Source organism: Raphanus sativus, chromosome 4 (genome assembly GCF_000801105.2).
Source record: "Raphanus sativus cultivar WK10039 chromosome 4, ASM80110v3, whole genome shotgun sequence".
NCBI lineage: Eukaryota > Viridiplantae > Streptophyta > Magnoliopsida > Brassicales > Brassicaceae > Raphanus > Raphanus sativus.
Genome location: NC_079514.1, coordinates 19,423,742 through 19,435,957, shown reverse-complemented (window position 1 = coordinate 19,435,957; position 12,216 = coordinate 19,423,742). Strand labels below are relative to the sequence as shown.

General features: G+C 32.9%; 2 protein-coding genes across 2 annotated transcripts; one reads left to right on the top strand and one right to left on the bottom strand.

The window, feature by feature from the left end:
- Positions 1–252: 252 nt before the first annotated feature.
- On the bottom strand, positions 253–1,715 carry LOC108848631 (1-aminocyclopropane-1-carboxylate oxidase homolog 10). Its single transcript, XM_018622042.2, has 3 exons — positions 1,087–1,715; positions 680–1,001; positions 253–607 (listed from the first exon to the last, which is right to left on the bottom strand). Exons 1-3 carry the CDS (start codon positions 1,599–1,601, stop codon positions 356–358), a joined length of 1,089 nt encoding a protein of 362 aa, XP_018477544.2. The 5' UTR covers positions 1,602–1,715; the 3' UTR covers positions 253–355.
- Positions 1,716–6,522: 4,807 nt separating this feature from the next.
- Positions 6,523–11,712, top strand: LOC108850533 (DNA repair protein RAD5B). The gene is made up of 18 exons (XM_018624050.2): positions 6,523–7,473; positions 7,609–7,742; positions 7,824–7,959; positions 8,057–8,110; positions 8,214–8,363; positions 8,452–8,603; positions 8,691–8,775; positions 8,895–9,113; positions 9,205–9,348; positions 9,442–9,594; positions 9,686–9,753; positions 9,837–9,959; positions 10,064–10,163; positions 10,278–10,390; positions 10,469–11,039; positions 11,116–11,187; positions 11,274–11,372; positions 11,450–11,712. The coding sequence occupies exons 1-18, from the start codon at positions 6,547–6,549 to the stop codon at positions 11,570–11,572; spliced, it is 3,423 nt and encodes a 1,140-aa protein (XP_018479552.2). The 5' UTR covers positions 6,523–6,546; the 3' UTR covers positions 11,573–11,712.
- Positions 11,713–12,216: the final 504 nt, after the last annotated feature.

The following is a 12,216-nucleotide window of genomic DNA, read 5'->3' as shown; positions in this document are numbered from 1 at the left end:
CTGCTCAGATAAACATATCAGACATTATAATGCGCAAAATCATTAAGTCAGGCACTTCTGTTTGCTCCTTCTAGAACTGAAGCTGGTCAGATCAACTAAATTTAAAAAGCAAATAGCCCCAAAACCTAATTAGTTCAACAACTCTTACCTAAACACATGCAATTTTATATATACTACTTTCGTCCAATCTGCATTCACAACGGTGACAAAAATAGGACCAGTACACCCGCATTAGCTGTACAACTAAACAAATAAATCAAGTGTGAATCGTTTTACTTAAAATATCGTCTCTTTGTTACATTGTTTCAGGTGCAAAGGCACACACATATATCAATAGGACAAGTCTTTCTCTTTTTCATATCCTATATTTAGACAAATGTGATTTCCCATCGAAGCCGCTGGCAAGGTAACCTGAAGTATACTCTGGTATGGTGATACCTCTGTACTTTGCAGGACTTTCATCAGACAAAAGCTCTTTGATCGGTCCATAAACCGTGGCATTTGGAAACAGACTCGAGCTAAAGAAACATGCAACTGAAATCCGTGGTCCATCTATGTTCGTACGTACCCTATGTTCCACACTCAAGAACTTATCATTCGTTATCAGCTGCAAAAAAAAAAATGTCACAATAATATTCTTCTCGCTCTTTAAGAAGAAAGCATCGATTGACGGACTTGCCTGCATGAAATCACCCATATTGACAACAATAGCTCCATGAACAGGGGTTACATCGACCCAATAATCTTTATGAAGAACTTGGAGACCACCGATTTGGTCTTGAAGAAGAAGCGTAAGGAAAGAGTTGTCGGTGTGTTTATTTATTCCCAAAGTTAGGTCAGGTTGTGGGCAAGGTGGGTAGTAATGGCAGAGCATAAACAAACCTTTGAGACAATCCATCCTCTTGAGTATATCTGAGTCTAAACCTAAAGCTTCCGAGAGAAGTTGGAAGAGTAACGTTCCTAACTCCATTACATGCTTCGAATAGTCCATCACAGCATCCCTAATATCATTTCATCATTTAAACATAAAACATAGGAATCATATCACTTATATAGAAGAAACTACAATTTGCCCAAAAGCTTGACCTGCAAGCTACAGGGATCTCTTCAGGGTTTGGAGGATCTGGAGCAAGGAAACAAGTGAAAGAGTCTCTCCAATTCAAAGGAGTTGATTTATAAGGATCTTCAAAGCTGTTACTGTAAACAAACTTCTTGTTGGAATCAGTGGGAAAGTAATTTTTCTTCACCTCGGGATCTTCCTCGTGAAATCTTCGAACTCCTTGTTTGATATCTTCAAGAAGAGTTAAAGGAATACCATGGTTGATCACTTGGAAAAAACCCCACTTCTCACCTGCGTCTTTGATCTTTGAAACGACGGCGTTTCTTGCTGACGTGTTGTTGTTGTTGATTTCTCCAAGATCGATGATCGGGACGGTGAGGTTTAAGCCCGAGATTTCAGAAGGTCTGTTGTTGGACAAAGTTGAAGAAGGGTAACGAAAGCTCCGGGGGACTTCTGTTATTTTGGCGTCAACGAGTCCTTTCACTCCTGATGTCGTTGAGACCGAAGCTGGTAGGTCGACTTTTTCTGTTGTTTCTGTCATGATTGTGTGTTTTTAGGATTTAAAGGTTTTAGTTTCGGTGGAAGTTAATTATCGGCTTATCACTAAAGGTCGGAGAAGAGGAAGAAGAAGAAAATGGTGTATGAAGGATTCAGTTAAAGACAAGATACATCAGTGACGATAAGTTCCAGCGGGACCCATTTAATAACAGTGTGTGTTTATTGTCAACGTAACTTGTTGAATGAGCTGTCTTCGAGAACGATGTGTTGATAGTGTTATACTGTTATTGTAAGTTTGTAAAAGAAGAAAAGATTAAAAGCATCAATCGGATTTGCCTTCGGAGAATCCAGTTTGACTGCGATAAATTTAGAAGATTGAATGATAAAAAGAAAGAAGGAAAAGTATAGTTATTGATCCCCGTAAGCATGGACAATTATATTTAATGTTAACATATGGACATTTAATTATACCATGTCAATAAAATAGTAAATTAACATTAAATATAAAAGTATAGTTATTGATAATTAACATGGACAATTATATATATATTATTAAAAGAGAAGTACACTTAAGAAATGCCCCTGAATTTTCAATGTTAATTACACTTACATGCCACTGACCCTATTAATAACATTCTTAAAAAAATGCTTCTCTTAACCAGTTTATTAAATGTGTCTTTATCACTTTCTTTATTTATAGATAGTCTCTATTTTAATGTTTGTTTTTTTCAGTTTAGTTAAATGTGTTGTCCTAAAACAAAATTTAACTTCTCTTGTATTAAATAAATTTCGAAATTATTTATTTGTTATCAAAAAAAATTTAGGATTAAGTTCGAAATTATTTATTGTCGTAAAATAAAATTTAACTTCCATTCTCTATTAAAATAATTTCAAGATAAAATTGAATTGCCCTTTTCATCTAAACCAATGTTTATTCACCTCACATAGAGTTAGGTCTCAATAAATCTAAAAAATTATTGTATGAATAAATTATCTATATTTTCTTCCCAGTAAAATCTGTTTAACTGAACTTGCAGAGTACTCAATATTAAATATAAGATTAAGTAAGTTAAGAATGAGGCAATTTCCTATATTCTTGCTAACTACATTATTTTTAGGAAACAATTGATTTGCTTTATAAATGTTATGACATTTATTAATTAACTAGGTGTAATAAACCAATTATTTCAAAAGAGATTGAATTACTCCATACCTTGATTCGTAAAGAAAAAACACTAGATTCACAAATATCAAACATTAGACCCTCGATTAATGAGTTTTGAAATCGTCATCGCCATGGGAGAACACCAAAAGTCGATATATTTATTTTTTTCATTCTTCACAATTTTTTTCTAAACACCGAACGGTTACAAAACAAAATTGTCGGTTAGAATAAGAGAGGAGAGTCATGAGCCACTAGACCAACTTAATTTGATCTAAAACACTATGGCCCTAACAAAAAATGTAATAACAATGAGCCGATTAAATTGATTTATATATGATTCAAAGTCAATTATTTTAATGTATTTCAAATTAACTAAATTGATTTATATATTTCATATATAATCTATCATTGTTCACTTTAAGCTTTCTTTATAATAAACAATATTTTCACAGATTTGATTGTTTTTTTAAAATTCAAAAAGAACTCAATGTATCCAATGGCGGACCCATCAATTTTTTTTACATGTGTCATGATATATAAAATTTTAAAAATATGATAACAAAAGTATAATTTAGAGATGTGAACCCAGATTTAGGTGTGTCAATACATACACTAATACCATTTTAGCTGCTGATTCTTTTTGGCTTCCTATGCAAAACCAATTATTTCATAATTAAACATGTGTCAACTGAACCCCCTAATTCTATAGTAGGTACGCCTCTGAATGTATCACAAGTAACTATTAACAAATACATCATTTAGTGTAAATCAAAAATTAAAAAATTAAATAAACACCCGCCCGGTCGGGCGGGTCATGGTCTAGTTTAATGTTAATATGTATATAAACTTTACTGGCATCAAAAGCTTTAAAAGATATGATTATTCTAAGGATCTATTCTTTATGCAAATGAATAAAATATATCGGATAGTTTAAAACAGTAAAATCCCTAAAAGAAAAAGAGATTTTAATATTTCAATGATATTTTAAAAATGAGATTTTAAACCATACAATCTCCTAAACTATATTTGACCCGCCTAAAATTGATGGCATATCTTATATATTAATATGACATGGACAATTATATTTAATGTTAATTTATATTTTATATTTGTGGTAAACTTTTTAAAATATGATAATAACTCATATATTACATTTATTTCTGATTTATATTTTTGGACTTTTTAAAATATGGTAATAACTTATAAATCATCATTAAAATAAATATATTCAGTTATGGCATTTTCAAATTTTGAAATATCATTTAAATTAAAAATATTTCAAAAATATATACATATTTTTATAAAATTATAAAAATTAAATAATAAAATAAAATTAAATCGTAAAATCATTAGTTTCTATATATATATATATGTATATCTACAGATTTTATAAATATTTTTGATTTTATTTTTTTGACAATTATGAAATTTTACATGCCCTAGACTATATTTGATTAAATATATAAAATAAATATGTAAAATTTCATAATTGTCAAAAGTTAAAATTTAACAATATTTATAAAATCTGTAGACATATATAAGAAACTAATGATCTTACGATTTAATTTTATTTATGATTTAATTTTTATAATTTTCTAAAAATATGTATATATTTTTGAAATATTGTTGATTTAAATAATATTTCGAAATTTGAAATGCCATAAATTGAATATATTTATTTTAATGATGATTTATGAGTTATTACGATATTTTTAAAAAGTCCAAAAATATAAATCGACAATAAATGTAATATATGAGTTATTACTATATTTTAAATTTTTTATCAAAAGTATAAATTAACATTAAATATAATTGTCCATGTCATATTAATCTATAAGACATGTCATCATTTTAGTAGCAATGTCATATTATTTTTGTGAAAATGATTGTAGAGAAGACATGTGGTAAAATCAAATATAATCTAGGGCATGTAAAATCTCTCTCTCTCTCTCGTTCGATTGTTCTTAAGCATGGACAATTATATTTAATCTCTAGCATAATTGACATGGACAATTATATTTAATGTTAATTTATATTTTATATTTTTGGTAAACTTTTTAAAATATGATAATAACTCATATATTACATTTATTTCTGATTTATATTTTTGGACTTTTTAAAATATGGTAATAACTCATAAATCATCATTAAAATAAATATATTCAGTTATGACATTTCAAATTTCGAAATATAATTTAAATTAAAAATATTTCAAAAATATATACATATTTTTAGAAAATTATAAAAATTAAATAATAAAATCAAATTAAATCGTAAAATCATTAGTTTCTTATATATATATATATATCTACAGATTTTATAAATATTTTTTAATTTTATTTTTTGACAATTATGAAATTTTACATGCCCTAGACTATATTTGATTAAATATATAAAATAAATATGTAAAATTTCATAATTGTCAAAAGTTAAAATTTAACAATATTTATAAAATCTGTAGATATATATAAGAAACTAATGATCTTACGATTTAATTTGATTTTATGATTTAATTTTTATAATTTTCTAAAAATATGTATATATTTTTGAAATATTGTTAATTTAAATAATATTTCGAAATTTGAAATTCCATAATTGAATATATTTATTTTAATGATGATTTATGAGTTATTACGATATTTTTAAAAAGTCCAAAAATATAAATCGACAATAAATGTAATATATGAGTTATTACTATATTTTAAAAAATTATCAAAATATAAATTAACATTAAATATAATTGTCCATGTCATATCAATCTATAAGACATGTCATCAATTTTAGTAGCAATGTCATATTATTTTTGTGAAAATGATTGTAAAGAAGACATGTGGTAAAATCACTTCTCAAATATAATTTAGGGCATGTAAAATTTTATAATTGTCAAAAATTAAAATTAAAAAATATTTATAAAATCTGTATATATATATATATATATATAAGAAACTAATGATTTTACGATTTAATTTAATTTTATTATTTAATTTTTATAATTTTCTAAAAATATGTATATATTTTTGAAATATTTTTAATTTAAATGATATTTCAAATTTGAAATGCCATAACTGAATATATTTATTTTAATGATGATTTATAAGTTATTACCATATTTTAAAAGTCCAAAAATATAAATCAGAAATAAATGTAATATATGTGTTATTATCATATTTTAAAAAGTTTACCAAAAATATAAAATATAAATTAACATTAAATATAATTGTCCATGTCATATTAATCTATAATATATGTCATCAATTTTAGGCGGGTCAAATATAGTTTAGGAGATTGTATGGTTTAAAATCTCATTTTTAAAATATCATTGAAAGATTAAAATCTCTTTTTCTTTTAGGGATTTTACTGTTTTAAACTATCCGATATATTTTATTCATTTGCATAAAGAATAGATCCTTAGAATAATCATATCTTTTAAAGCTTTTGATGCCAGTAAAGTTTATAAAATATTTAAAGTATATCAAAACCAAAATCTTTCAAATAAAATTATTGGTCATAAAAGTTAAATTTGATAAATGAACGGCGAGATTAAAGGAAATAACTGCTATATCATAAATATCCCGGGAATCAGAAGGAGGATCAAAAATATTTTGTTCTAATGATAAGAAGATTTGATGTAATTAACAGCAAGAGATTGACAGTAATTTTGGCTCCAAAAAAATACCCCGCGAAGTCTTTAATTACCCAAACTAATCCGCTTGAATTCGCGCCAAAATGGAACACGAAGAGACCTTATTTAAACAAACCCTAAGCCTCCCTCCACTCTCACCACTACCTTCTCTATTCTTCATCTGTACTCGCGTTTGATCAAATGGACGACATGGAGATGCGGAGAACCGAACACGAAGAAGCTGTTTCAAGTTCAGACGACTGTAAGATCGTTGCAGAGACTCCCGATGAATCCTATGTGGTGTTCAGGACATCCACTGGAGTCCGAATCTCTTCTCAACTGGACAATGGCGGCGGATCCAATTCGGAAGCTATGCCAGTGAAAGACGAGGTAACCGGTGACGGTTCTGTTACTCTTTTTGACGGTGTGAGTAACGGTGGTGTAGAATCTGAATCGTTTAGGGCGGCGGGTTTAGAGTTCAATGTTAAGGAGGAACCTGATTTGGATTTTGAGAATCGAGGAGAAGAAATGGTGATTGATGATAATCTAGAAAAGCCTGTGGTGGTTGCTCTTGCTCAAGAAGAAGAAGAAATGATTGTTGATTCTATAGCACTTTCAAGAGGCTCTCTCAGCGATTGTGTTACTGTTGAAGTCAAACAAGAACCTGAGAATTTGGAGACAGAGCAATCTATTATACCAACTGCTCTCATCTTGGCGCCGACGCCACTTCAAGTTATCCGACCGAAGGCTGAGAGTTTGGATACCCCTGAAGTTATTGATGTAGAATCTGATTCTCTAAAGCATGAAGATGTATCATCAGCTCATGTGAAGATGGAGCAGGTTGAGGGAACAAAGGTGGGTGCTTTGAGTTTGAGTCTGCAAGTGAGAGACCAGAAACCTGTGTATGTGAAGAAGGTAAATAATACACAAGGGAAGGTGAAAGTGGAAGATGGTGATTTCCCGGTGGAGAAAGACTGGTACTTGGTTGGTAGGTCTCTTGTCACTGCTACTTCCACTAGTAAAGGAAGGAGACTGGAAGATAACGAAGTTGTCAATTTCGCATTTCCCTCTACTGTCAATTGGAAAGTTCCAAACATTGTTCGTTTCTCTACCAAAAGATGTGGAGAGGTAAATCCCCCTTCACTGCAAAGAGATTTGTTAATACTTGTGTTCCTGATTCTTCAAATTTTAGCTACTTTTGTTTCGGTTTGATTTGAGAAACTTTAACTGAAGAGACTAATTATTTGATTTGCATGTTTCTAGATTGGTAGGCTTCCAATGGAATGGTCAAACTGGGCTGTCAGCCTTTTGAGATCTGGTAAAGTCAAAATGCTAGGCAGATGTGTTGCAGCGCCACCCTTTCTACAAATGATGCAAGATATTATGCTTTATGTCAGGTAATGATCTTTTTCGTCTGTTTTCTTTGATTGCTTGTTTTTTTTTATTTGTTGGAAACTTATATGGCTTTTGGATGGCAGTTTCTACATTCACAGCTCCATATTCACTGATGTTAGCAAATCCACTTGGAGGATTGGTTCTTCCCCGAACATAGAGTCCACGCTTCATCCTCTGCTGCAGCTTTTCAGACACTTGACTATCAAACCTTACCAAAAGGCACCTACCACACTTTCATCTTCCAATACCTTTTTTTTTTTTTTTTGGTTTCTAGTCCATCACACGTCTGTTTCTCATTTTGTGTATCTTCAATCAGGCTGAGTTTACTCCTCAGGAACTTGACTCTCGCAAACGCTCCCTGAACTTGGAGGTATGTCTTCCTCTTCATTTACTCTATGAAACTCATATAATGTACTTATACGTTATCAGTTTTATTTGGTGGAAACTTAGTACGTTTTGCTTTCATTGGTCAGAATGACTCTGACGAAAGAGCAGCATTGTTGGCCATAGCGAAAAGAAGAAAAGGTGCTCCGCTGTATCTGGAACAGGACAAAGATGAAGAAGATGCTCCTGATTCATATATGAATCGGGTCGTTGGCGCTGCAGATTCATATAACCTGGAGGTTGTGGAATATTTTATAAAAATATTTTCTTGACCTTAAAAAAGCAAACTAAATTTAGTAATATCTTCTCTTCTTGGCAATGTTATAGGAAATGGAAGCTCCAAGTACACTCACGTGTAACCTGAGACCATACCAGAAACAAGCACTCTACTGGATGTCAGAATCTGAAAAAGGAATTGATGTTGATAAAGCAGCTGAAACTCTCCATCCTTGCTGGGAGGCTTATCGAATCTGTGACGAGTATGTACTATCTCAAATGTTTATAACGAGCTTCCTGGGAGTTTTTTATTTATTATAACGAGCCTTCTTGTATGTGATTATATTCAGGAGGGCACCTTCAATTTATGTGAACATCTTCAGCGGTGAAGCAACAATCCAGTTTCCAACAGCTACACAAATGGCAAGAGGCGGAGTACGTTTCTTGAACACGCTTAATCTTCATTTTAACACATGTCTGTCTCTCTACTGGCATGGATTGGCCAATATTATCTGTTTGTGGTTTTGATTTATGTTACAATTTTTTTTTTGCAGATATTGGCAGATGCCATGGGACTTGGAAAAACTGTGATGACAATTGCACTAATACTTGCACGGCCAGGCAGAGGTAATCCAGAAAATGAAGATGACTTGGCGACAGATGTTAATGGAAATAAACCTAAGGGGAAGGAGAGTCATAAAGCACTAACATGTGTGAAAGCAAAAGGAGGCACTCTTATTATTTGTCCCATGGCATTGTTAAGCCAATGGAAGGTATTTTTGCTTTGAAATCGCTGTTTCTTCTTAAAGTTTTTATTTTAAAAAAAGTTCAGAAAAGTCTCAAAGATTTTATACTTAACTGCAGGATGAGCTTGAGACTCACTCGAAGCCTGACACAGTGTCTGTGTTGTCTTACTATGGAGGGGATAGGACACAGGACGCGAAAGCTATAGCGAGTCATGATGTGGTCTTGACAACTTATGGTGTCTTAACCTCGGCTTACAAGCAGGTAAGAAAGTTTTCATGCATCACTTCAGTCCCAAAAGTGTGTTCTTTCCTATCAGTTTAGTTGAACTCAAATTCTGAGAATCATGATATGCAGGATAAGACGAACAGTATTTTCCACAGAATTGATTGGTTCAGGATTGTTCTTGATGAAGCTCACACGATCAAATCATGGAAAACACAAGCTGCTAAAGCTACATTTGAGTTGTCTTCCCACTGCAGATGGTGTCTGACAGGGACTCCTTTACAAGTAAGATACTAAAAGCAACTTGTGAATATAGATTATCTGAGCGTATACTCTTTTGATACTTACTGGCTCTATCTATACTTCTTCAATGCAGAACAAGCTTGAAGATCTTTACAGTCTTCTTTGCTTCCTTCATGTCGAACCATGGTGCAACTGGGCTTGGTATGATAAATTATCATCTGAAATCGGACTATCTTTTACTATATAACTTACAATTTAATGTCTGTGTGTATGTATATACACAGGTGGAATAAGTTGATTCAGAAGCCTTATGAAAATGGTGATCCACGAGGACTAAAGCTGATCAAGGCGATTTTGAGGCCATTGATGCTGAGAAGAACAAAGGAGACGAGGGACAAAGAAGGAAGGTAGATGTTTTTTTCACTGCTACAATCTTTTTTTTTTTTATTGCCTTTTCTTTTGCTTGTTCTATGCTAAACGCTCCTCTACTTTTTTTTCTGTAAACTTTCAGTCTAATTCTTGAACTTCCTCCGACCGATGTCAAAGTGATTGAATGTGAACAATCTGAAGCAGAACGTGACTTCTATACAGCCCTTTTCAAGAGATCTAAAGTAGGTGTTATAGTTCCAGGCTTCAAGCACAATAAAAGCTTAATCATAATAATCTGTTTCAAGATTGATAATGTCTTGATAAATGCATAACCTTCTTTCTTCTTTTGGAAACAGGTCCAGTTTGACCAGTTTGTGGCACAAGGAAGAGTTCTTCACAACTATGCAAACATCCTCGAGCTCCTCCTCCGTCTACGCCAATGTTGCAACCACCCTTTTCTAGTTATGAGGTACTTTTGTAGTTAGACGATAACACCTTAGTTATTCCTTGGAAGTGGATTCTAATACATTCTGAAAAAAAATTGCAGCCGGGCAGATTCACAACAATACGCTGACTTAGACAGCCTGGCAAGGAGATTTCTTGACAACAATCCTGACTCAGTTTCTCAAAGAGCTCCCTCTCGGGCATACGTCGAAGAAGTTATCCAAGACATACGTGATGGCAACAGCAAAGAGTGCCCAATATGTTTGGAGTCTGCAGATGATCCCATTCTCACACCTTGTGCTCACAGAATGTGCCGTGAATGCCTCCTTACTAGCTGGCGCTCTACTTCTTGTGGTCTATGCCCAATCTGCAGGACAGTACTGAAGAAAAGTGAGCTCATCTCATGCCCAACTGAGAGTATATTCCGTGTTGATGTTGTAAAGAACTGGAAGGAGTCCTCAAAGGTCTCGGAGCTTATAAAATGCTTAGAGAAGATTCGGATGTCTGGTACGGGGGAAAAGAGCATTGTGTTTAGCCAGTGGACTTCGTTTTTGGATCTCCTGGAGATTCCTTTGAGAAAAAGAGGAATTGAGTTTCTTAGATTCGATGGAAAGCTTGCACAGAAGGCGAGAGAAAAGGTCTTAAAAGAGTTCAATGAAACCAAACAGAAAACAGTAAGTAGATCAATCGTTTCTATCAAACACCGTCTGAGTGGAACAGAGATCTTAAAAATCTTTAATCCTTCCACAGGTTCTACTGATGTCTCTGAAAGCTGGAGGAGTTGGTCTGAATCTGACCGCAGCTTCAAACGTCTTCTTAATGGTACTATGTCTCTTCAAGCTTGGGTTTAAATTCTTCTTGACTATGAAGAAATAATGACATTTATTTTGTTTCTTGAAACACTTAAGGATCCATGGTGGAATCCGGCGGTGGAAGAGCAAGCAATCATGAGAATTCATCGCATAGGGCAGAAAAGAACTGTATGCGTCAGAAGATTCATTGTCAAGGTACACACCACTCCACTTTCTTGTCTAGTAATCCAACTCTTAACTTACATGGTTTGTCATTGGATGATTGTGTGCAGGATACAGTAGAGGAACGGATGCAGCAAGTTCAGGCGAGGAAGCAGCGGATGATTGCTGGAGCTTTGACTGACGAAGAAGTCCGGTCGGCCAGACTTGAGGAGCTTAAAATGTTGTTCCGATGAGAGAAGATGCTCAACAGAGAAAATACTCTTTTTCTTTTATTTACTTTAGTAATGAGTTATGCCTTTTATTCCATTTTAAACTGTTTTGTAAATAGCAGTAGAAATTGCAACGGTGCTTAATGAGTTTGAAATTTCCTTTCTCTCTTCGTTTTTAGGTGTTTTGATTATCTTTAGGTTGTGTATTGGTCTGCACAACCATTAACTTTTCTAAGATTATATAGTGTAGGTTATATCTATTTGATTGAGGCTTAGATCGAACTTGTTATGGTTTTAGTTAGGCTCCTTGGAATGGAGCCTGTGCTCAAATTTTACCGAGTTAGTGTACTCATAAGCTGAATCACTCGGGCCAGCAGGATAAATAATGGAACAAGTATCTGAGCTACTTTCATGAAGCCTAAGGTTAGCAGCGGATCAATGAACGAGCAAATCCGTCATCATAACATTCTGAAGGTGGAAACAAAACTTTCTCAGAACGTTGTTGCTGAAAGCATACTTCCAAGGTATTTTTATTACACGAGTAGTTACAATGGAACGGTCTCATTCAAAGCCATAGGAACCAAAGTTATCCTATACAAGCTGTCACAATCATCAACATGAAGATTACCAAACAAAATTTCTAGGACGGACGGCTATAAGGAGCTGGT